This window comes from Andrena cerasifolii, chromosome 1, assembly GCF_050908995.1.
Source record: "Andrena cerasifolii isolate SP2316 chromosome 1, iyAndCera1_principal, whole genome shotgun sequence".
Lineage (NCBI taxonomy): Eukaryota > Metazoa > Arthropoda > Insecta > Hymenoptera > Andrenidae > Andrena > Andrena cerasifolii.
Window position 1 is genome coordinate 689002 of NC_135118.1, and position 27541 is coordinate 716542.

Sequence of the window (27541 nt, forward strand, 5' to 3'; positions counted from 1 at the left end):
TTACCACGGTGCTCGACCCGCCGCGTGCCGGCGGCGCGGCGGCACACGGTGGTCTGGAATTGAGAATTTGGTGATATTTGTCTATAGCTTTTAACCTATATAAATTATCGAAACGAAATTTGCGCCAAAAAATAGGAAAAAATCGTCCCGTTCTAATGATGCATAACTTAATAATTTTTACATTTATTTATTTATTCTTTTTTCAATTTTTTTAAGTTAATTGTTATAAAAAAATTTAATAGCTGTTTAATTGGTACTTTATTCAATACTCTTTTCAGTGGTTTAAGTCGCACGTTGAGAAAACTCATCGTTTCCAAGTTATAAGGAAAGTCGAATAGTAGAGGAAAGTAGTGAAAATTGCTTGTTTTTAAATTAAAGAGCAGTCTTGTGCGATAAAATGGCATATTTTATTAGTAATTAATGTAAATAATCCATTAAAAACATAATGCTGAATGCAGTATGGTAAATTTTCGAGATTCTTTACTTTAAGAGAGGATATCATTAAAGTCCCAAAAAGTCCCAGATTCTACCAAATTGAAATATTTTCAACATATCTTCCTCTATGTAATCACGTAAGAATCATTTCCAACTTCGTCCAACTTTTCAAATTATTACAGTTTAAAGCCGTGCAGAAATTATAGAACACGGATTACTTCCAATTGGACGACTCTCTGAAGAGGCACAGGAAACACGTCACAAAGATTTTTAAAAAACTTAGAAATAGGAATACGAGAAAAATGTCAAGAAAATCAACGAATGAGGATATATGTCACAAACTTCTGTTAACATCCGACCCATACATATCAGCAATCTGAATAAAATCATGTAATAAAAAGAAAAAAAATCTAGACCCTGAAGCTGGAGAATTAATATGTAAATAACAGGAAAGATAAATGGTATTCGACAAATGCATGAATTGTCACTAAATATTTCGACCTGGACCTCTTTGTTTTCCCGACTACTTTCCTTATATCTTGGAAACGAAAAGTTTTCTCAACATGCGACTTAAACCACTGAAAAGAGTATTAAATAAAGTACTAATTAAACAGCTATTAATTTTTTTTATAACAATTAACTTAAAAAAATTGAAAAAAGAATAAATAAATAAATGTAAAAATTATTAAGTTATACATCATTAGAACGGGACGATTTTTTCCTATTTTTTGGCGCAAATTTCGTTTCGATAATTTACATAGGTTAAAAGCTATAGGGAAATGTCACCAAATTCTTGATTCCAGACCACTGTGCGGCACCAAGAGCCCAAGCCTATATCTAGAGACGCGGTAGCGTCTCGACGCCAAGCAGTTGTCGACACCTTGACCTTGCTTCGCCAGGCCAAGTATTTAACTGAAAGCTGCTATATGTACTTGCAGCTCATTTTGCTTTCACATATTTTTTTTATTTTGTAATTATTATTATTATCTTCTATTTTTTGTGATTTATTTGATCCCCCCCCCCCCCCCCCCTAAACATGATTCATGTATGAAAGAAGCTAATTCCCTTTAATTCAGGAAAAAAGTTCTCACGCAAAGATTGTGAAATCATCTTTGCTAAAAGGGGGGATTTGATCACTTTTTTCATAAATTGTGAATTTTTGTTGTGTTGATCTTATCAAGCTAATGTACCGCCGGTCACTCTCTAGGAAATTTCACTACAAAGAAAACATATATATGCGAGGAAAGAAATTTATTACTTAATAAATTATAAATAAATTAACAATATTCAGTTAATAAACTTTTCCGCCTTAACGGCTTTCCTCCTGACCGCCACGGCCCCGACCACGACCACGGCTTCGGCCACGATACTGTGCGTGGATATTAACGTTTGCGAATTTTACATGTTCGTTTACGTTAAACTCAGATATGTTTCTTTTTTTTTAATAAGTTTATTAAATATTTTCTAATTAATCCTACTTTTAACCTTGATTAAATATGTAAATTATGTTATGCGTGTTGTAATACGTATTCAGTGGATTGGTGGATTTTGTGTTAAATTCGAGTTTTCAGATATGTAGCAAACATACAAGAAGCAAACAGAGGATCGAAGCTGAATAAAATCGTGTAAACGTATGATTTCTTCTCATTGAATGACAGCCAAGTGACATTTATAAATTATGCTTTCGAGGCGATACCTACTGGCGTCAAGTGGAGGAGGAAAACGCGACGTCATAACTCGTAATCCTAAAAGTATCATTTTTATAACTATTAATTCAGAATAAATCTTATATCTTTTAGACAAATAGCTTGATACATTAAGTAACGCGACATATGGGTTTGAAAAAAAATGATTCGCTTAATCATGTAAAAACACCGACACTATGTCATAAAATAAGATAATAAGGCTAAAATAGGTACGACGACCTGTCAATTTCGCTATCTTTCGTGTATAGAGACATGATCGCTCAGTGTGCCTATGGGTAGAGGGGAAGAGGGAATCAGCTTCCAGACGCGACCGCGTCTGTTGATTTCATGTACTTGGCGTAATTTTTTTACTTTTTTTAAGTTTTTTGTAGGGATCTCACTTCTTTTTACAAAGATAATTTGCATAGAGTATGACTTCAGATAAATTTTAATATTATATTATTATTATCTTCTATAAAATATGTACAACCGTTTACAACTTTCTTTCTTTTAAACTATTTTTTAGAATTCTCCAAAGAACGAATCTAAATAAATTGTATTGTATTCAAGTGCTAATCCATACTCCAATGTAGAGAAATACATATTTTTAACAGTAAATATGATGTACCTTGGAATCTAAGTTTATTAAATATATTCTAATTAATCCTACCTTTGACATTGATTAAATATGTAAATCATGTTATACGTATTCAGTGGATTGGTGAGATATGAAGCAAATTTGGTTCAGATATGAAGCAAACATACAAGAAGAAAACAGAGCATCGAAGCTGAATAAAAACGTTTAATAAAATCGTTAATTATTAATATAATACTATGTCACAATAAATTTTCTTCTCTGATGTAGATCACACTGCATCATTTTCTGCTTCGATTATCACTATATATATGTATAGCATTACATAAAATATATATGTAAATATATATGTCAGCATTACATAAAAACTCTAAATTAATAATAATAGTTTGCTGGTATAAAAATATATCTGCAATTTGTTACAATATATTATTTTGTACATGCATGTTACAAATTTTCGGAAATTTATGCGAAAGATACTTCTCTGTCGAATCGAACCTTCTCCGGACAACTTCCAAGTCTGCGACTCTACATAAAAAGTCTATTAATTTTTTTTAGCCATTTACCTTGTTAATTGAGACAATAATTCAGTGTCGTAATGTGGTGTAAAAATTCGTGACATTTCAAATTTTGACAACTTACCTTACGCAGGTTATGAGTGCTTAACACTTGGCAGGTTATAATTCAATAGTATAGGTATATGTACAATGACGAACGACGATCCCTGCCGAATGAACCCGAGAGTCGGCGATCGACGAACGAAACATGTGTTAGTCTCTCTTTTGGCTGAAGGTGTGCGTGTAACACGTATACATATGAGGTTGACGAATGACGAAAGTTGACGCAAATTTGGCTTGAAGGATAAGAAGAAGAAAACTTTCCGTTGCTGACTGATCCATGAGATGATATTACGATATTTCTGTCATACGTGAACCGATTTGATTGATTTTGGTCTTGATCAAAAGCTTATATGCGGTTTACATAAGAAAAATGCCTTTAAAATTAGAAAATATTGCAGGCGTGATGAGATATTAATGAAATAAGTTTCAGGTTAGGTTGGATTAGGAGGGCGACGAGTAAATGATAGCGGTAGCGGCAGTCGACAGATACAGGGTGTCAAAACATGTACTTGGCGTCGAGACGCTACCGCGTCTCGAGATATGTTTACTGTCGCTGTTGTGTATCTTTACTCGTAGCCCGGCTATTCCAAAGTTACCTAAAACTTATTTCATTAATATCTCATCACGCCTGCAATATTTTTTTAAATTTAAAGACATTTTTCTTAGGTAAACCGCATATAAGCTTTCGAATAAGACCAAATTCAATAAAATGGGTTCACGTATGACATAGATATCGTAATATCGTCTCTTGGATCAGTCGGAAACGGTAAGATCTAAGATTTTTCTTCTGATTCTGTCACAAAATTTTCGTCGACATTGACTTTCGTCGACATAATACGTATACGCGTTGTTCGCACGGCACACGCGTGAAAATTATAGAATTTTGCTTTCGAGGTTGTAAGGCTCGATTCACCGGTTGGTACGCGTACAAGCCGGACGATCTATCACCCGCCAAATTAATATTGGGTGACTGTTTAAATTATTACGTGTCGATTCTGATCTGAACGATGATCTGAGAAGTTTAGCTCTGCTTGTGCTGATGGTCCGAATGCTGACCTCATCAAACACACCGAACCGTACTATTCGCGAGCTCATTGACTTCTGGTCTTGTCCACCTTTTCGATGTCAAAGGTGGACAAGACATCTGATTTTTGGGAGGCGCCAAAATGCCTGATTGGCTTAGCTTTGCTTGAAGAGGAGGAACCTTCCCTCTACGATTTCGGTGATGGAGGAGGAATCCTCTCCTTCTTCGTGACGTAGCGGAGGGAAAACCGGACATCTGGCTAACAAACCTCGCTAGGTTGATCGGCCGGAGCGTCTCGCCGGGGTCGCGGTTTATGATCGTATTGTCCCGCGAGTCAGCGGTGGTCGACGGTATGTACCGTTTTGAAGTTACCGTACACCACCCGCTGACAGAGCAATCAACGGATTTTCCCAGAGCGAGGACGGTCGAAGTGTCCAAAAAAATAGCACGATGCCGAATTGCCACCTATTAGACATCTGGCAGGCAAATGCTCCCCAAGACTTCGACGGTAAGCAATTGCCTAGTAATAAAGGGTCGCTGAATTTCTGCCTCGCTCTGAGCCCCCTTTTGTTCCCGTAAGACGGAACACGCGTTACACGCACACCTTCAGACAAAAGAAGCTACACATGTTTCGTTCGTCGACTCTCGAGATCATTCGGCAGGAATCGTCGTCCGTCATTGTACATACACCTATACTTTTGAATTATAACCTACACATACGACGCTGAATTATGGTCTCAATTAACAAGGTAAGTCGCCAAATTTTTTAATAGACTTTTTATGTAAAGCTTATAGTAGAAATGAAGGGGACGCACAGACTTGGAAGTCGTCCGGAGAAGGTTGGACAGAGAATCATCTCCTTTCGCATAAGTTTCTGGAAATTTGTCAAATAAGGTAAATGGACAAAATTTAGTTTAAATTTAGCAATGTGGAGCAAGTCACATTAGTGAACAAAGTACGCTGAAGACACATCTCCCTTGATACTTTTCAATTGAATCTTTTGTGAAAGAAATTTGTAATACTTTAAAATCCACAATAGTTGCAACGCTATTTTTAATTTTATTAGTTTCCCATTAACAATATTTCAATTCACTAATAAACATACTAAATTAATTTTAATCCAACACCAATAAATTGAGCGTTAAAAATATTGGATCTCTTCGTTCATTTTCCCTGAATTATTACTATTAGCATTTAAATTTCCTACAACAAGACTTTCTGCCATACGCCCTCACCTCCTTCGGACACATTTTGTAGTCTCTACAGTTACTATAGTAAAGGGCCACTCTATTTCTATATAATAAGATGTAACTAAAAAATGTGGATTTTATATTGTTATAGTTTCGGCTCGACATAGTAGAAGTTTAATACAAAAGTACAATAGAAGCAATAGAACATTAACAGAAACAGGGTAACAGATAAACCGAATGTAATCACAAACGCGCAAGAAATATGTATATGTCGATGCGTCTGCTTGTAATGGCGTCTGGCTATCGAATGACAGCTTGACAGGCGATCGACCCGATCGCCTTCTTCTCGCTGTCCTCTTGTTCTTGTCACGAGCACCAGCAGGCCCTGGATTCCAACCAAAGGGTGCTCGCAACAATATATATTTACAGATAACCGAAGCAGAAGATGATGCAGTGTGATCTACGTCAGAGAACAAAATGTATTGTGACATAGTATTATATTAATTAAACGATTTTATTCAGCTTCGATTCTCTATTTGCTTCTTGTACGTTTGGTTCATATCTGAAAACTCAAATTTAAACCAATTCTACGAATTCAATCGTCTTGAAGCATTACAGGTGTGCATAGTTTCGATGACAAAACCTACAATATATTTAAAAAGAAAATAACCCCGAGAGGGTGAAAAAATTATCCACTCATCAATAAACACTACAAAATGTGTGAAATCACAACAAAGTTACCATTTTTAAAAAAAAAGTTACAAAAAAGTGCGCCAAGTATACGCGCGCAAAGAACGGTAAGTTAATAATCCCATCAAAAAGAATCCCATTTAAATATCAGCTAACGAAGCACACAAAGAAAATTATTATTATTATTATTATTATTATTATTATTATTATTAGTATTATTATTATTATTATCGTTATCGTTATCGTTATCGTTATCGTTATCGTTATCGTTATTGTTATCGTTATCGTTATCGTTATCGTTATCGTTATCGTTATCGTTATCGTTATCGTTATCGTTATCATTATCATTATCGTTATCGTTATCGTTATCATTATCATTATCATTATCATTATCATTATCATTATCGTTATCGTTATCGTTATTATTACAATAGCTGAAAGAAAAAGTAACCCTGCTGCACAAGCAAATGAAGTAAGCACATTTTCTTGAATACAAAATTTATTTTTCTTCTGTTAATTATTACCTATGCAAATTATCTTTGTAAAAAGAAGTGAGATCCCCATAAAAAAATTCAAAAAAGTAAAAAACTTACACCGAGTACATGAAATCAAATAAATCCCAAAATATAGAAGATAATAATAATTACAAAATAAAAAAAATTGTGAAATCAAAATAAGCTGTAAGTACATAAAGGTGCTTTCACTCAAATACTTGGTCTGGCAAGGCAAGGTATTCTCAGATCATCAATACCCATTCCTTCCCTCTCGCGGGCTTTCAGATAATTTGTCAATTTAAAACTCTGACAATATGAATACACTTTCATTATTTTGCGTTTTTAATAATTCTTATTCGTCGACACCTTGACCTTGCCTCGTCAGGCCAAGTATTTGACTGAAAGCACCTTTATGTACTTGCAGCTCATTTTAATTTCACATATTTTTTTTATTTTGTAATTATTATTTTCTTCTATTTTTTGGGATTTATTTGATGTCATGTACTTGGCGCAATTTTTTTACTTTTTTGAAGTTCTTTATGGGGATAATACCTACTGTACTATTATGCGAAGTTCTGACGTTTTTAAGTTTCATTGGAAAAGTGCTGTTCTAAGAATAAATTACTTCTTTCACGAAATATATTTCTGTTCAGTTCCTCTGTCAACTTTATTGAACACGATACAAAAGAGGAATCATACACGTGCTTATTTTCTTGAATGACGTTCCGGGAACAACCTGAAGAACAGTTCATTAATTTCGTCGTTCACGGACAGTGATATTGCTCGGATATGCAATTACTGAACCGACTACTTAGTAAATTGTGTTATCTGGAAACTGCTGCGACTCGTTTTAAAAACGTTTCCCCGCAATGTTTCAGGTTTTACAAATACTGTAAATAAATAATAAATTAATCGTTGAAAGGCCATGCAAAAGCACTTTAGTATAAACGTTCGGTAAACGGTAAGTAATAATATCAATTACACTCATAACATCACTCAATTTTTTGTAGTTACTTTAATATTGTTTATTTTTGACGTTGAAATTAATTTAATCATTTCTATTATTCATTGTTTTAAATTCATAAATTATACTATTTATAAACGGTACAAATTTTTGGTATCTGCTGAATAAATATAAACAACATTCCTAGATAGCATACAGACGTCTGGCAAAGTCTTAAAGGCGTTTGGCAAAGTCTTAAAGGCGTTTGGCAAAGTCTTAAGGGGGTAGACACGTCGGTAATTAATAATATGTCACGTGACCTGGCCGATTTGGCAGGTCGGTATTGCAGCAGGTTTTTTCTGCACAGAAATGGTAATATCCATAGATACGCGGCTGCCTGGTGCATGCGAGAGGGAGCTGTTTGCTATTTCCGTATTCTACTCTGAATAAGCACAGACGAGGTATAGAATAGACCCATCACCTTATGGGACTTCGTGTCGCCACCCAATCTGTGTGACCGACCCATAATTTCAGGACTGAATTTAGCGACCTCTGTTCATGAACAGCGTCCAACTCAGCAACTACTCTGAAATGTGTTGAAATGCTGAAAGGTGTTGCGTACTTGTATACGTGTGACTTGTTTAGAGAGAGAGTTTGACATAAGAGGGTAGGCTTTTGTTACGGTATGCTTTGGCTCGGTTGGTCAACGACTCACGCGGATTTCTCTCCGAAAATCCATTTCGTGGATCAAGACACTATGGCGTTCAGAAATGGCATTTCTTCAAAGCCCGTGCAAGCTATAAATTGCAAGATGACATTGTTTATTAGCACTTTGCGTACCCTTGCGAACCCTTTCACGTATCGTGCGCCGAAAAAAGTATTAAAAATTCACGCTGTTACTGATATTCCCACAAGTTTCTAATGCACTGTTTAATCATTCCAGTGAAGTAATAATAATTGGATTCCGTTTGCCCCTAATATTAGTTTACCGCCAACACTGAAATTTACAGTAAAATCTAATTTTAAAAGTCTCGCAGAAAGTTGCATGATGCATGAGTGTCTTAAAAGTTTGTCTAGCCCTGAGAAATTCATCAGTTCAGTCAAGTGTGTGCATGGCATAGTGCATATTATCTCGTGATTTCTCAATTCGCGCATCAATTTCATCGATCACTGGACCATGTGGGAGGCCTTTTAATTTAACAGGATTCCATTCAGATATACCCGTTACTTAGAAGACTTTTTCAGAAACTGAAGGATGTTTAAAAACAGAAAATGATTTTGTAATCGTGTGCAACGCGATTGTAGAGTCAGTGCCTGTGCCTGCCAAAAAGTGTTTCATAGAGTACCGTGCCTCTACGTGTTAATGATGCGAACGCGAATTCCCATAAGGTGATAGGTCTATCGTTTTAGCCTATACTTCGCCGATGTTAGTAACTAAGGGGGAGAAACAAGTATCTCACTCATATTTCTCCAAATATTCCTGCAACTATTCACTTACACTAAGTTCAACTAAAACGTATTTATACATTATAAATAATACTACGTGATATGTATAAGCATTAACATTAATGTATCGAACGATTAAACATTGAGAATAAAAGAGAATTCAGTCGGTGCAGAAAATCATTTGCAAATCCAAGGCCAAATGTTACAAATTGCTTGATATCTCGAGTTCTATCGATTATAGTTAATAATAATTTATACTGGGCGGTTAGTGTAAATGTTGTTAACATTACTTGTCACAGCAATAGCCACTGGAATGGATATTTTAGCCGAAAATCCATTTTTGCCGAAGAATTCGCTGGATTTCGCAATTGTAACTAACCGTCGACCTTGTTTTGATCGGGGGACATCATTCCTCGAAGTCTACATAAGGAGCTCACAGATCTTCATGTACTCAGTCGTCGTCGGTCCTCCGGACTTGAAGGACCTCCGGGAACCCTGGAGCTGCCGAGCCACCTGGATCCACTGGACTTCCTGGGGACCCGGTTCTTCCTCCCCCTCCCCCCGGAGCTGCCGAGCTACCTGGATCCACTGGACTTCCTGGGGACCTGGTCAGGTGTTCAACCCTGGTTCTTCCTCCCCCTCCCCCTGGAGCTGCCGAGCCACCTGGATCCACTGGACTTCCTGGGGACCTGGTTCTTCCTCCCCCTCCCCCCGGAGCTGCCGAGCCACCTGGACCATTCGGAACTGCTGAACTTGCTGGGGACCTGGTCAGGATTTCAACCCTGGTTCTTCCGCCAGCCTCTCGCCCCTCTGGCCTGGGTTCGTTTATTCGCTTGGTGCTGATGAAATTTTGGGGTTCGGTAAGTCATTTAAAATTTTATTGTTTTGCGAATGTCAAATCTGATTTCTTCGGTCGTTTTCCATCATCTGTCCTATTTCCATGCATACTTTCGAGAATTTTGCGCGAGTCGTTCTATTTTGTGTATTTCTTCGATGGGTTTGCATGATTTATTTTATTTGATGCATTTCTTCGATGGGTTTAAATGATTTATTTCATTTTCGTGAATTTCTTCGATGGTTTTCTCTGATTCATTTCATCTCGTCGATGTCTTCGATGGTTTTCCCTGATTCATTTCATGTCTTCAATGGTTTTTCCTGATTTATTTCATCTCGTCGATGTCTTCGATGGTTTTCTCTGATTCATTTCATCTCGTCGATGTCTTCGATGGTTTTCCCTGATTCATATCATCTCGTCGATGTCTTCGATGGTTTTCCCTGATTCATTTCATCTCGTCTATGTCTTCGATGGTTTTTTGTGACTTCTGTCACTCTGTCATGCATCTCATCGATGGGTCTACATTCTCTGCTCTTTCCTTCATGTACTTATCTCTGCGGTGGTTTTGCATGCTCGTGCGTGCTCTGCTGTTGGTCGAAATTATCTCGATCGTCTCCAACTCAATAAGCTTTTCCTTAATTTCTTTCCAGGCCGACCACACCGTTACTAACATATAGTAGTTGATTGTTTCAGCTTTTCAGGTTCACCGTTACTCGGGGAATGGAGTTAATAACACGATATATTTAAAAAGAAACTAGTGAAAAGTGATAGTGAAAAGTGATCGTGCAAAGTGACAGTGAAAGAAGACATCTTAAGGAAGCCTAGGCTAATTTATTATAGTATGAAGTATTTAAGGTCCCATGTAAAATTGCCAAGCAGTCACTAAATCATTAACTTTGTTGTTCGTTTATTGGCTCCTCATCACAGATGATGCGGAAGCAAGTGACTGAGCATGGAATCGGTATGGGTGGATCAGTTTCATCCCTTGGTGTTCTTGTCCAAAGGGAAAAGTTTCGGGCGTAGGGGGTGCACCTTTTGGTAGACTGCCTGCGTAAGTCACCCGGTTCGATTACCCAATCTCCGTGTTAGACGGCTTGAGTCAGGTCAAGTGTTTGCTCCTGACGAGTCGCATCGGAGCAACAGGAATCGTCTGGGAGGCGCCGAGCGCTTTTCCCTTTCGATTTGGACAGCAGGGTGGTAGGAACTGCGCCGTCCAATACTTGTTTCATGCTTACCCTTCGCCTTTCCTTCTTTCCTGAATTTCTTTTAATCGAGTGATTGCGTGGCAGTTCCCTAGATTCTATATCTAAACCGAAGGGATCGATGGAACTTTGTTTCCATCCATCTCTTTGGTTTAGTAGGCTTCATGTACAGGGAGATCGATGGAACTTTGATTCCATCTATCTCTCTACGGGTCTCCAAGCGCAGCAACCTCCTCGCGGTGAGACCTGGTAATCGGTGAGAACCGAGCCGATGGCTGCGATTGTCAAATATTCTAGTCCTATATAAGAATTTCTTTAACTTGCAATACTATGGTAGAATGTAAGAATAAAATATGTAACTTAAAATGTTGTTCGATTGTTCCTACCGAACCCCAGAATACGAATATAGTATTCAGATGGAAGAATAAGTGCAAGTTGGAATATTTCAGCGAGATACTGGAACTGTTGAGTTTTTCACAATTTTTAAAGTCCTCTCTGCTTCAGCATTTTATTGAAATATACAAAGTTACAATTCCTTTGCGAGGTATTCCACGTTACATCATGAAAGCATGTCTTCCACAAATAATGTTGTTGTTTATATAAATTTGTATGTTAAATAAATTTGTTTTGCGTTAAATAAACCGGAATAGGACAGCAAGGTTAAAAGACAAATGTGATATCGTTTTATTTTCTTTCTCCGTTCTTTTCCGTTGAACGAAATATGTTCATAAGACGATTTTTAAATTGTTACTCTAACAGAAACATTTGTAAATCGCGGGCATTGACTCTCAAAACATAAACTAGTTTTACTCGTGCTTAATTCTAGTTCCTACCACGTGTAGCGTTACAATCTGTTTTGAGACTTCACCGGTAACGTTGCATGCGACACTAAAATGGCAAGGGGGTCCTAGGACCCCCTAAACCGGCGACACAAAAGTACATTGCTTGATAGGTCTATTCTATACCTCGTCTGTGGAATAAGGAAAGAAATTCTCAGCTGTTGCGTTGTACTTACAAAAAATTTAAACGGAAAGTCGGCTGGTACTGCAAACGTAGAAAATTCATTGTACATTTTAATTACTTGACATGTGCTTATGCTACAATATTCTACGTTAGCAGTAAGGAATTATAAGTGAAAAGGAAAAATAGATAAGGGGATGTCCCCAGAAAATGAAGTTTGTTAGGTTAGACATTTTTTTATTAGCAAAACACTGAAACAGAACATGAAATACACTTATTACATGTCCTATGCAGAAATCAGTTATGAACAAACATTATAAATAAAATTGTGTTGTATGTTGAATTGGACTAGTGAAAATGCGCAGGCTGGTTGCGCGTGATTATTATATGGCCGGCTCCTCGAAGTGACAGAAAATATAACCTGTATGCTACACCCGACTTCCTGAAGACACTTTTGCGACGTAATAATAATGTTTTGGAAGCATGATAAAAAGTTCACAAATGTAACGTAAAGGTCAAAATAGCCACTAAACATTTATTGTCATATAGCTTATTGTTGTAACCCAGCCGACGACCGAAAGTTACAACCGCCGCGCATTCCAATGGCAGGCGCGAGCGCCAAAGCGCGGGCAACAACCCGCGAGCACCGTCAGCGTTTCCAACGAAAACGCCCAAGAGCGACCCGAAAGCGGTGACCCCTCTGGTCCCCGCTTCACCCCGGACTAGCTATAAGACTCTGTACAAATTGTGAGCGATGCTCTCTGATGAAGAACACACGCACGATACAGTGCGCGCTGCAACTGTCACCCAGATCGGAACAGAATAAACTTATTTAACTTTACGGTGAGTTCCAATTCTTTAACCCACAACGATCCCCTATCTTCGGTTTCTAAGTGAATATCCTCGTCCCGGCATTATCACCCGAACCTTTCGGAGCTCGTTGGACGACGACTGTGAAGGACGACCCGGAGCACCCCGAGATTCTGGCCAGAATCTCGACCCCAGGCGCCTTGGCACAACAATATACATAGGTTTTATTTTCTGTCACTTCGAGCCACCCACATAATAATCACGCGCATCCAGCCTGCGCATTTTCAGTAGTCCCGTTGGCGTCATGGAAGGGGTCCCTCCCCCACCCTGTATTTGTGGTAGTTGCAAAGATATTCCTGAGCCCAGTGTACATATGTACACCCTGGTATGATATGTAAAAATAAATAAATTTAATAAAAATTACTTTTTGTGTTTATACCACATGAATATAAAAACTGATACTTACACTTCCTGAAGAATCCATTATTATTATTTCCTATTTCTCATAAATATTTTCTTGGAATGACACTGAACCCTTTCGATTACAGTTAGTTGTCATAGAACCTGTGATAAAAAGTTAGAACGAGTTGTAATTGATCTGAATGCAATAAAAATGTAATTGTATGTATGTTATTTACTTATTTTTATGCTTGCGGAGGAGACTGCCTTCCTTTCCTCGCTTCTATAACGTTTCTAGGCGTGGCTTTGACGCGAATTACAGGATTTCGGGATAGGTTCGAGTGGCGCGCAATAAAGAAATGAATTTCACGAACCAGAATTCTTTTTAACAGTGTTTATTCACTAAGAATACTTTCTACATATAACTATTTAAGTTGTTGACGTTTTAGTCAATATAAGGAACATAAACAATAGTAACGTAAATTATGATAAATGACTCTTAGGTCGAAATAGAACGCAAAATGATAGAATGATGCTTGGTCGATAAATAATAAATGACTCTTAGCACAGACGAGGTATAGAATAGACCTATCAAGCAATATATTTTTGTGTCGCCGGTTTAGGGGGTCCTAGGACCCCCTTACCATTTTAGTGTCGCATGCAACGTTACCGGTGAAGTCTCAAAACAGATTGTAACGCTACGCGTGGTAGGAACTAGAATTAAGCACGAGTAAAACTAGGTTATGTTTTGAGAGTCAAAGCCCGCGATTTACAAATGTTTCTGTTAGAGTAACAATTTAAAAATCGTCTTACGAACATATTCCGTTCAACGAAAGAGAACGGAGGAAGAAAATAAAACGATATCACATTCGTCTTTTAACCTTGCTGTCCTATTCCGGTTTATTTAACGCAAAACAAATTTCATTCCCTTGCAATAACGTAATTTGTAAAAACAGGAGTTTAATGTTTTTTAAGTGCACCTGTTGCTGAACCCCACCCATGTATCATGTGTTTCCGCATACATTAATGATGGTCTATACGATATAATACAGACATATAATAATAAAAATAATAATAATAATAATATCCTTCTACTGTACTATATTATTTAAAAGGAACACATCGAACCCGTACACACCGATTTTGCTGCAATTTTGCAAGTCTGTAGGGTAGCCAAAAATATTCGATACATATTTTTTTAAAAAGGAATTCATTCTCCTCCATAGCTATTAGAACAATTGAGCGCTCGGCTACAATAAGGGGACTAGCGCTCGAAAATGGGAAAAATTATTGTCCAAACGCTAAAAAAGATTGGAAAATTAAATTTTGTTAAACTGGATTTTAAAAAATATAGTGTTGTAAAGCTAGTCACGGCACACATTTTTTCTATTTGCAGTATTTTTATCGAATTATTAGTATTCGAGACAAAAATTATAAACAAACAAACTTTCTTCGACGAAAATCATTATTTCTTTAAACATAAATTGCGATAACTTGAGTAAATATTAACGGATCGTTATGAGACTTGAAACGTAAAACTCAGAAAACTCTAGCGGAGCCGCAATATGTATGTACAAAACCCTTATGTTAAAAAATGTAATAATATTTAATTAAAAAGTAATACTGGACATAACCCATGTTTTTCAACGTTCGCCGTTAAAAAGTATCGAGGCAATTTTGAGGTACATATAACTTGCAGCGACAAAGTTTTTCCTTAATATACAAGGAAGATTTTCACCAATTTTCAAACTGATCAATAAATAATTGTAGAAGATATGACGATATATATATTTCGCGAAGTGATTTATATATATCGTCATATCATCTACAATTATTGATTAATCAGTGTGAAAATTGGTGAAAATCTTCCTTGTATATTAAGGAAAAACTTTGTCGCTGCAAGTTATATGTACCTTAAAATTATGATGGGCAAAAAATTATTTGAAATCAAAATTTAATCTACGACACTCAATTTTTTTAAGTTGGCGCCAGATTTACACAGTGCAAATGATGAGGCGCCGATATAAAAAAATGAAGTGTCGTAGATTAAATAAGGAACAAAATTACTTTTTACTTTTTAGCGCATTTCATATTTTTTTTTAAGTCGGCTTTAATTATGATTTTCCATTTTTTGGAATGATGCGCCAGTATTGTGACTTTTACACGCTGGTGGCAAACAATCTCTCCGTACAGGGGTATAGCGCCACGGTCGACCCTGTCTTAGCTGAAAATTTTGAAATTGAGACGGGTACGAGACCAGTCGACATTGTTTGCAAACCTCATTACAGTGATCTAGGGTGTGAGTGGTAAAACGATCATAAAAGCGGAGCGCGCGGCTCGCTTACATGGGCCGGGAAATTCCCAATAGCTCTTTGCCACGTTCATTTGAAAGAGACCATGCCAAAATTTTCGAAGCTCGGGGCTCACCGCTGTGCAGCGGACGCTGACAGACAGGGGTGTGCGGGTACCCGACGTTTCGGGCTCGGGACGGGCCGGAAACTTTCGGGCGAGATCGGGCGGGATCCCGTTACTTTCGTATTGCTCGAGAACCCGAAGTTTTCGGGATCCCGAGACTCGTTTCGGGCTGCAAGCATAGCCGCCATGAGCGGGCAATTTGATTTCAGATCGGCTCGGCAAAACTCGGACGCGATCGGATTCCTTCAGTGTCGGATCTGTATTCATATTCAGAAAGTTAAAATTGGATTTTGTAACGACACGTAGGGATTTAGGGGCCTCGGGTCCAAAAGACTACGAATATAAATTTTACAAAAACGTTTAAATTCATTATTTTCAATGACTTTTACGTGTCGTAGGATGGGCACCGTCTATTTAGACACGCGCGAAGTGCAGAAATTTGCGGGCTTTCAATTTTCCCATGCTTGCCTATTTTTAAGGAAACGGATTGTACTTATGAATTATTATAAGGGAAACCATTTATACTAATTTAGACTAATAGTATTGAACTTTTTTCCCTATAATTAAGAAAGATTGTCATATTTAATTACATTTGGTACCAAAGAAAAGAAGCTGTTGTAACAGTGAAATATTTTACCTCAAGGTCGTGATTTTAAAAATTCAGAAAAAGGTTATCATATTTTTCTATGTTCTTCCTACAAAATACATTTCTCTGTATGATGGTAATTTTAATAGAAATATGTGACCGAACCCGAAGAGAGGATGCTTATGGCATGTAAATCGGACTGTTTTTAATGAAGTTAAATCAATTGTTCATGTAAATCCCTTCATAAGCGTCGTAATCGGCAAAGATCAAGGTTCTTTTGGGGAAGTTTTTGTAAGGAAACTATACATGCAGTCTTTTTAAAACTTTCAGGCTATATTATTATGTATTTCAAGAAGGGAATAAACATTTTTTGATATAAAAAAACGCGGCAATTGCAAATGGCGCAAGGGTTTCGGAGCGGCCAAGTTATTCAGCTGCGCGCAGTTTAGGGTCCGTTGTAGTAGCATGACACCAAAAAACTAAATAGTTTTGTGTGTTTAATGAAATTACGCTATGAATGGACCTCAATCCGCATTAAAAAATGAAAATTACGATGGTGATGTGCGTACTTGGCGAGTATACTTCGCTGCGCTCCATTTCCTTTTAGGTGCCGCGAAATTAAATATTGTATTTGACCTGCTAAATGAGCTTGCAGGGATCCAGGGCTAGGGGTTTTCCCACCCTACCCCCACGCAGCGCACAAATTAACAGGTCAACAGTTTCGAGGTGACAAAATTTGAACAGGCTTGTCAGTTCGTATTCATTAGTGAACCGAGTAACATCACTTCGAAAATTAATCATGGCCGGAAGTTTCAACGCGAAGAAAAGTACGGGGTGTAGCACCTGCTTCAACCCATTGTGGGAAGAAGCCTTTTTTTCGTGGAACATAAAGGTGCCGCAGTGTGTTTAGTGTGTCACAAAGAAATGAAACAATTAAAAAAATATAATATCCAGCGGCACTATACGGGGTCTCATTCTAAGGACTACGTTCATCTGTCACCGGAGGAGAGACTTGAGGAAATTGAAACGCTGAAAGCAGCATTAATAGTAGCAGACGAAGAATCACAGAACGAAGTAAGTTATCTTTCTAAGAATACTGTATGATTGTCAGTTTTTGAAGAATATGAAGTGGCATGGTAAAGCATTGTTTAATTTGTTCTTAGGAAGAGGGACCTATCAACGATGCAGCATTGCGTTCAAGTTACATCGTCGCATTGGAGCTTGCGAAGACATACCAACCATTTACATCAGGACAACTTTTCAAAGAACTACTACTGGAGGTGGTACACGAGGTAAGTTCAACACAGGTAAATAAATATAAATGTATTAATCTTTCACGTATGACGATACTGCGCCGGGTAGAAGAAATGGCAAACAATGTGGCGGACCGATTAAGAAACGTCGCAAGTAATTTTGTGTCGTATTCTTTAGCTCTGGATGAGAGCACGGACATCTCTGGTACGCCACAACTTGCCATTTTTATCCGCGGGGTAGATGAAAATTTAGTAGTTACGGAGGAATTGCTAGATTTCCTTCCATTTAAGGAAAGTACGACAGGCGAGGATATTTTCTCATGCGTAGAAGAGGTCATAGAACGCGGTAATTTGCAGTGGGATAAGCTTGTGTCAGTAACAACTGACGGAACCCCCGCTATGGCTGGTAGATTCATCGGATTAGTAGGCCGCATTCAATCGAAGGTAAAAAATTTAGCAATTCCTCGGGAAATAATTGCTATACATTGCTTAATTCACCAGGAGCATTTATGTGCTAAACGCGTCGAATTAAGCGATGTAATGGCAGTTGTTGTCCAAACTACTAAATTTATTAGACATAATGGCAGTAAACGTAGACCGCCTACGGACTCAAGTCACAACTCATTTTCCAAAATTAGAATCAGTCTCCGTAGGAAATAATTTCAATTTCAATAAGTACGCCGATATATTACAAACTCTGCATGACGAATTTTCCTCGCGTTTTCAAGATGTCGTGAAAATAGATAAAGAATTAAGTATCATAGTAGCTCCATTTCAATATGACGCGCATTCGGCTCCAGCGCATTTACAATTAGAAATATTAGAATTGCAAAATAATAGATTACTCAAGTTGAAATATGGACAGTACGAAAATGTTTTAGAATTCTACAAACATATACCACGGACCAGATTTCCTCAACTCCATCAGCTTCCCGCGACCATAAAATCCATTTTTGCCTCAACGTATGTGTGTAAGCAGCTCTTTTCTGCTATGAAAAGAATGAAGTCAGCTCACAGAAGTAGATTAAGCGATTCAAATTTGAAAAATTGCCACGTTTTAACCACTTGTCAGGACATAGATCCTGACATTCCTACATTAGTACAAACCAAAAAGCGGCGGATATTGAAAGAAACCTGAACCGTGGTATCGATTGACGAGACAAATGAATAGTAATAGTATTATAGTACCATTACTATTTTGTTGTCATATATTGTATTACCTATACTAGAAATACTACAGGTATTGTTATAACAATAATAGTAGTTGTAGTAATGGTGGTGGTGCTGGTGGTGGTGTAAGTAGTTGTAGTACTGTACATATTAATAATAAGAGTGAGAGAGCGAGAGAGAGAGAGAGAGAGAGAGAGAGAAAGGTGTGTGAAACCAATCAGTTCTTTTCAGAATTACTAAATCTTTTTAATGAGGAACAACAATCATGTTCATAAATCAGTTATTTTCGGAACTACCAACTCTTGTCAACGAGGGATAACAAGAACGTTTACAAATCAGTTATTTTCAGAACTACCTCATCCATGACGGAATACTCAAGGTTTCAAATTGAAGAAAAATGAATCCACGATTAATAAATATTAACAAATTATACATAGAAATATATGTATATTCACGTATGGATCTAATATTGGACCAACTTTATAAGTATCCGAATACTTTTGTGGCCCACTGTATATGTATATATCACATATATGTTATTAGATATCTTCAAATGCAAATACTCAAATTTACGTATGCGAATTTGTTAAAATTAACTTTCTGAATATAATATAAAATTCTGTACATTTTCGTTTGGTCTTCTATATCTATCACGAGTATGCTTGTAGTTGTAACAGGCATACGGCCTTTGCAGTCATAGAGTTCCCCACCACGAGACATTATACCCAGGAGTGAGGGTGAGCATACCACGGTCGAGCTCGAGGGCTCACCGACTGCCCTAGGGCAGACTTAGTGTGCACCCCTGCTCTAGTCGATCCGCCGATCGACTGATGATCGCGCATGCGCTCGGTTTTACCCCTCATCACTACATTCATTCTCACGCCAGTTCCATTCAATGCACAAACACACTTACATGCTAACAGGTGATACGGTAATGAAATGTGAAAATTACTCTAGCGCTTGAACGTTTTTTATTAAAAAGGGCAAAAGGGCTGTGGCAAGGGCTTGGAATTACACTTCACACAGCACGATTTTCACCTTTGATACGAGTTGGTGGTATCTAAAGCAAATTCATATATGAAGGAAACATTCATGATGATTTCCAATTAATCCAATTATTTGCATAACAAAAGTACGTGTCATACTTACGATTTTATACATGCCATTTCCACTTGATATAAAAGAATAGCTACAGGTATGTTAGAAATGACTTTCTAAGGGTAGCGACGAAGCTCGATCCAGGACAGTTCTGGGGTAAGGACTGGGCGGTCTATCACAGTTCGCATACCAGAAGGCATAGCCTTCCCCACTCCGTGGCCAGATCCTCCAGGGACAGAGTCCCAATTCTTTGGTAATACGGCGTCAGGCCGTTAGCTATAACGAAACTCTCTCTCTACACTCAAATAAGCAATCCTTCGACACCCGATAGTTGAAAGACCCAAAGTGGTTGCACAGCCATCGCCCGTCGCCAGGACTGTTTAGTCTCATGCAGCTCCATTCAGGAACACACGCAGCCTAAGTCCCAGTCATAAACCATCGAAGGCAGGATAGCGGATTACCCCCCTCGACCCTACCCTTAAAATTGGTGATGCTAACAGTTATATATTATTATGAAAGTGTAAAGAGACCCACCACCTCCCCCGTCATTGACGCTCCTCTTCAGTCTCCGTATGTATCTTCTACATACTTTGTAAACTACATGCTTATACTTAATAAAAGGAGTTGCACCTAAGTGAGGAAGAGTGTCATCGATGAAGAGGACACACGATAGAATATCGATTGCTACTTCTTCTTCCATTTGTCTCAAGATGTTTTCCTCATTTTCCCTTCCGTATTCAAGAGAACGTAAATTTTGGAGTTGAATACTCTTCAAAGTATTTGCCAGGTCTGTGAAGTTGGCACCCCCGAATTCGAAATTTAAAAAAAACTATACGGCAATCGTTTGTCCATCGTTTGTCCACGTTCGTCCAACAAAAATTTTCGATTGTCCACCCTTCAAAAAAAAGTTATGAACAAAAAAATAATTTTCACCAGCACCCCCATGAAAACTTTTTTATAATTTGACGGTGGGAAATGATTGTTCATCGTTTGTCCACGTATGTCCACCCAAAAATTTCGTTTGTCCACCCTTCAAAAAAAAGTTATGAACAAATTAAGAAGATTTGTCATCAACACCATCCATGAACACTTTTCAACTTTTTAAAAGAGGGATACGATTGTCCATGAACTAGCGTCGTTTGCCGGGATATAAGATATCGGAAACGCCCGCGCAGATCATTTACCTTCCAATCACCACACAGGTCATTTCGGATCTAACGATACGCGTTGTGGATCAAGACGGACGGTTGCTTGATTTTCGAGGTGAAGAGATTACCATCAGACTGCACGTACGACGACGTCGATGATAATACATGTGGTGCGGTCGAATGAGATGCTTGTGTTGAACGACTCCAGAAACACGTTTCTTCCAAACGAAATTGTTTGCAACAACAACAACAACAACAACTGCAACAGCTCTGATTACGCTAAAAAGAAAAGGCTCAGTGCTGCGAACATTGCATTTTTTAAATCGCTGGGATTCATTGTACGCAATTAAGTTGAAAAATGACCGACATTCTAAGCATTGGCGCGAAGCCGACGTTTGATGATCGCATCGTCAAGCTTGAGACTCACACATACAACCCTTACGTCAACACGACGTTTGGATACAGCGATGAGATAAGAATACCTACACAGCAACAGGATTTATACACATTACCGTGTGAAAGTTTCCTCTACCTGGAGGGGAAATTGACGATAAATAAGCCGAATGATGTATCAACGGTGATGTTGGGAAATAATTGCATGGCATTCATATTTGATGAGATTCGATACGAACTGAATGGTGTGGAGATTGATCGTAACAGAAACGTTGGAATAACTAGCACGCTTAAAAACTATGTATCGATAACATCTGATGAAGACAAAAATATGGAGAATGCGGGATGTGGCTTGAAACGGCACGATGAGCTAATAGTGAAAAATCATTTCAATTTTTGCATCCCGCTCAAATATTTGTTGGGATTTTGCGAGGACTACAAACGCATGGTTATTAATGCGCGTCACGAATTGATTTTAATACGATCGCGCAACGATAACAATTCTCTAATAGGATCGCCGACGTTGGAACCAGAAATTGAATTACTTAAAGTGCAATGGCGGATGCCTCACGTGACGCTGAACGACGTTAATAAGCTGTCGTTGCTACATGCTTTGGAAAGTGGACAAAACCTGAGCATTAGTGTTCGCTCGTGGGATCTGTACGAGTATCCTCTCTTACAGAGCACGACCAAGCATTCGTGGGCCGTGAAGGCAGCTGCACAGTTGGAGAAGCCGCGATACATTATCTTTGCTCTACAGACTGCTCGAAAGAATGTGATGACTGAAGATGTTACTCGATTTGACCACTGCAAATTGACCAATGTAAAACTTTTTCTCAACTCGGAATTTTACCCGTACGATGACATGAACTTGGACTTTGACAAGAATAGGCACGCCATCTTATTTAACATGTATACGCATTTTCGTAAATCGTATTACGGACATAGTTGCAACGAGGCATTATTCACCGTAGCCCAATTTTTGCAATTTGGCCCCCTCGTGGTGATTGATTGCTCGCGACAAAATGAGTCGATCAAGAATAGCACCGTGGACGTGCGCATAGAATTTGATTGTAAAGACAACGTACCTGCAAATACTACGGCCTACTGTTTGATTCTGCACGATCGGGTGGTTGAATACAATCCGCTGACAAATGTGGTGCGCAAAATCAATTAAATTACTGCGCTACTTGCCCGCCCTCTCCTGTACCAAATTCGTACAAAATTTCATCGTGAAAATCGAGATGCTTTACGAGACAGACCGCATTCTCCAGTCTGTCTTGGAAGCGAACAGACCTCTAAATTGTATCGATAATGGCCGTACCAACATTCGTTGACCTGCAAGGGTTCATCGTCAATGGAAGATTTGTCGCGAAGGAAGTGGCTATCCTACGAAAGGGAACAATTCTCTCACACTATATTTTTGGGAGTTCGATGCCACAATATCTTCTTACAAAATCCGACAAATCGAGCATCCGGTGGTTGGTGGCAAAACATCATGGACTACGTTGGGAAGATGGAGACGTTCCGTACAGTATGGCTAAACAGCTAATTATGAAAGCTGTAGCCGATGCGATCGACGAGGAAGATGACACACCCCATGTCGTATATGTTAAAGGGCTGCAGAAACGCGATTGGCTCGTGGATTTCCTCGATGAAAATACGAGAGCGGACGTGATCATCGAGACGCTAGACATTGACTACGAGGATATCAAATCCCTAAATAACCTAAACGTAGTTAATACTCTGCGATGTGGCAGACACGCAAAGCACTGTGCCATGCAAAATGTATTTGAAATATTCAACTGGTGGTCTAAACGCCAGAGGGAAATACACAAATAAAATATAATCAATTTTTAATGCATAACTGTTTTTTCTTCACCCTCCTCAACCTCCAACCTTCTGCATGTACGCTAGATTAAGACGATAGTTGTAATTATTATGTACAAGTAGTACGATTCATGATCAACGCGGTACCATACACGTATGATAAACGTTTGATAGACGTTCAGAGTGGTACGTTAGGCGTTGAAAGTGGTACGATAGACGTTGAAAGTGGTACGATAGACGTTTGATAGACATTCTGAGTGGTACGTTAGGCGTTGAAAGTGGTACGATAGACGTTGAAAGAGGTTCAATAGACGTTCGATACACGTTCAGAATGGTACGTTAGGCGTTGAAAGTGGTACGTTAGGCGTTGAAAGTGGTACGATAGATGTTGAAAGTGGTACGATAGACGTTTGATAGACATTCAGAGTGGTACGTTAGGCGTTGAAAGTGGTCCAATACACATTTGACACACGTTCAGAGTGGTACGATAGACGTTGAAAGTGGTTCAATAGACGTCCAATACACGTTCTATACGCGATCAAAAGTGGTGTGACCTATTCGAATGATGTGTCCAAAGAAAAAGGGAGAAGAATTCGAAGAACATGATAAGTGCACTCTGAGGATGGTTAGTGAATAATTCGAATATGTATAGAAGGTGAGGATGGTCAGCGAAAATGCAGGTGGCCTGTGATGAAGATGGCGAAGAACAAAGGCATCCTACTTTGCAAAGCTATGCAACTTTAGGCATGGGCCCACATGTGGGAGCTTGGAGATGCAGCGAGACCAGTTGTCTTCAAATCGTGGTCAACGTGCAGTCACTTTGACAGTTCTTTGAAACACTTTTTTCATTTTTTGTGTTACGTGAAATTGCTTTGAAGAAGATTGCTTTTGAAGGATATTATCAATCGTTCAACGCATGGAAATACAATCGATTAATACCGTAAGTTTCCATTATCATATTTTAGTGAATCGTTGTGTTAGTAACTTTGAGAATTATAAGAAAACTCGGTTTCAGATTATGTCATTGCCCATGAATTTGAAACGTCCGGCTACCGCTGCGATCACCGCTGCTGCGGCAGTTATCCATTCATCCAGCCCGAAAATGTATGTGGCCTATCGAAATGTTGCGGTTCAAACCGAAGAAATTCGATGTGCAGAACTTTATGAGGCGTAAGCTAATCAGGATGGCGACATTTTTTTAAAAGTTTTTAAAAAATGCGATAATCCAATACACGACTACTTCGAGGATGATGAGGAATATTGGATGCATCGATATGAACAACAAACGTTTTTAGGCGATTTCGATGATGATGATAATGTACAAATAACTATATCTCGGAATAATCATGCGTATCATCCAAAGAGTGTGGCTTGACGAAACGTCAAAGCGGAAAATATTGATTTTGTGTGCGAGCACCCTTTGGTTGGAATCCAAGGCCTGCTGGTGCTCGTGAAAAGAACAAGAGGACAGCGAAAAGAAGGCGATCGGATCGATCGCCTGTCAAGCTGTCATTCGATAGCCAGACGCCATTACAAGCAGACGCATCGACATATACATATTTCTTACGTATTTGTGATTACGTTCGGTTTATCTGTTACTCTGTTTCTGTTAATATTCTATTACCTCTATTGTACCTTTATATTAAATGTCTACTATGCCGAACCGAAACAATAACAATACGTATAGAAATAAAGTATCGGGGCTTCGGGCTAGTGTTGTTGCAGTTCAAACTGACCTTGTGCAAGTTCCTATGGATTTACCATTAACTAATCTATTTGCTGATGATGTGATCAAGTGGGATAATTAAGCCAAATAAATTTTAATTATTTTTTTTATATTCTATATTATTCCTTCATATTATTCTTTCATATTATTATTTGTAACAATATATATTTCTGAAACATATATTATTTCTCAAATTTTCTGCTGACGCTGCATAATTCTATTTCGTTCTTCGCGCTGCCAAGTGACATCACCCTGCACGGCTGCTCCAGAGGAGTCGAATTACGCGAGATCGCGCGAAACGCAGCGACGTTAAATCGGAACGCTTTGAAATACTGTTAGCTTTAGAATGCATGCGATTCTATCCCCTATGTAGTGGTGTCTCTTTCCCTCCTAGAATTTTAACTTTAAAGTAATGCTCCGTCTCTTTCCCTCGAAGACGCGGTGTCGAGAAACGCCGATCTTTGCCGACATCGTCCGAAACAATTTCTGATAAAATTTCTCATAAAAATAAAATATTATTATACGCCGACGTTTGGCAACGGCTCATGGTGTGTGTGTGTGTGTGTGTGTGTGTGTGTGTGTGTGCGTGCGTGCGTGCGTGCGTGCGTGCGTGCGTGTGTGTGTGTGTGTGTGTGTGTGTGTGTGTGTGTGTGTGTGTGTGTGTGTGTCACATATGTGACGCTCCGTTGGTTTCGCTATATGTACCATTCGGAAAAGTCTAATGTCAGAGACGGTGTTTGGGGGAGTTGGTTAGGCGGCTGAATCGTACCGCGGGGAGGTCTTGGATTCGTGCCCCGTCGCCCCGAGAAGTTTTTTCATTTATATTAATATCATAAAATTAATATTTCCTTCCTTACCGCCAGTCTGTACCACGCTCCAGAGTAGCACCTTCCTTACCGACAGTCTGTACCACGCTCCAGAGTAGCGCACCTTCTCACCCGCGGTTCCTCCTCGATGCACTTCGGGGTATCAGTTCGAGATCGGTTCGGTATCGATATCTGCTCCTCGCGCTATACCCCCTACCACTCCGCTATCTATATGACGTCATCCGCCGCCCGCCCGCCGGCAAAAAACAAACTTTCTAATTCAAATTTGATTTTCAAGGTCATGATAACTGACCTTGAAACTCAAATTTGAATTAGAACCCGCCTTGTAATACTACTGTAAATCATTGACAATAGATCGAGGGAACTCCCACAACACGTAATGGTTGGATCCGATGCCAATGATAGTGTAACAGAAATTTAGCAGGGAAGAAAAATATAAACTGGTCTACTACAATGCTTAGGTGTCGGAATGCTTATTGCAACGCGCATTCTAAGAACGTCGACAATAATCCTCCGTGAGAATATGCCGTGGCGTGACAGGCTTCGTGTGAATCAAATCATAACTATTAGAATCTTCACGGGTCATCGACAATTTATCGAGGGAAACTCCCATAACACGCAATGGTTGGATCAATTGTCGATATTGAAATTTTTGAAAAGGTAGCCGGCACGTAACACAACGTCAAGTCCGTCCGGGTTAATGTACCGAATATTCATTTCACTGCACGCCTACTAACACTGATCACTTAATTTATTTTTCATGGGACGTGTTGTTCCTACGCTATAAAAATTGGTGGAAATGAATTTTTACTTGGCGTTCGGAGCCGTAGGTGTTCCCGCGCAAATTCTCACGCTGCAGCACTTACGTCCTCGTTGTTCGGGGGGTACACCCAGAACATCGCGTAATACTTTTGAGCAGAGAACATTTCTGCGACGTGATTGCTTGCTGACTGACAAGATTTTTTTCAAGCGACTTCTTCTACCCCCAAATAGTTTCTCGCGTTCTATTATGAGTTGATCCCCACTAGGCCAAGAGTGCGATTACATTTAGTTAAGGGGGTATAACCGTTTGAAAGTGTCAAAAATCAGATTATTTTTTTTTACATATTTTCATAGATTGATGTTTTAGAAATATTATAAAACAAGTCCGATGTAAAAATTCGGAAAATTGACGAAGTTATAGGCATTTGAATGAGGCGGCATGAGTAGCATGGGGCGGCACGGCGGCTCGACCAATCGCAGCGGTTCGGCCGTTCGCGTCGCAGATACTTACACCTACTATTAATTACCCCTGATTAAGAAACCAGCCCGTTTTTCTACATTTATAGCACTTAACCTTCAGCGGATGCCGTGCAGGGTGATTTTTGGGTCTAAATAGTCCGGGAATCCCCCAAGGGGAAGGGGTGGAGTTAGTAATAAATTTATACAATCAGTGGGTAGAAAAGAGTATTAGCCATGAACCTTTAGACGTCAAAAATATGAGCATAGCAGTCAATGCTTTGCATAGCAAGCAACAGTGTGCATCGGTTCTCAGTGTTTCCAAATCGAAAAATATACCTACACGAAGTCATGAATTCGGCTCCAAAATGTGACAGAAAAGGTAGCCGAAAATCTCATCGACGGGCCAGTAAGCCTATAAAAAGGCACCCATCACGTTATCCTGATTGTGAGAAAGGGGAAACGAACACAAGTGCGTCAGCTAAGAAATTAAAAATGGATGAATATCAAGACGTGACCGTGGAATCTTCATTTGGGTACAGAATGTTG

The 27541-nt window shown here is 38.8% G+C and overlaps 2 protein-coding genes across 2 annotated transcripts in view; one reads left to right on the plus strand and one right to left on the minus strand.

The window, feature by feature from the left end:
• The first annotated feature begins 15356 nt into the window (after positions 1–15356).
• LOC143370329 (general transcription factor II-I repeat domain-containing protein 2-like) lies at positions 15357–18242 on the plus strand. The gene is made up of 2 exons (XM_076815307.1): positions 15357–17403; positions 17493–18242. The coding sequence occupies exons 1-2, from the start codon at positions 17254–17256 to the stop codon at positions 18240–18242; spliced, it is 900 nt and encodes a 299-aa protein (XP_076671422.1). The 5' UTR covers positions 15357–17253.
• A 2106-nt stretch (positions 18243–20348) lies between these two features.
• Positions 20349–27541, minus strand: part of LOC143373918 (uncharacterized) — a 222420-nt gene continuing 215227 nt past the window's right edge. The window contains exon 2 of the mRNA XM_076821652.1: positions 20349–20447. The gene's annotated coding sequence lies outside the window, so the exon portion shown is untranslated. The remainder of the gene's footprint in view (positions 20448–27541) is intronic.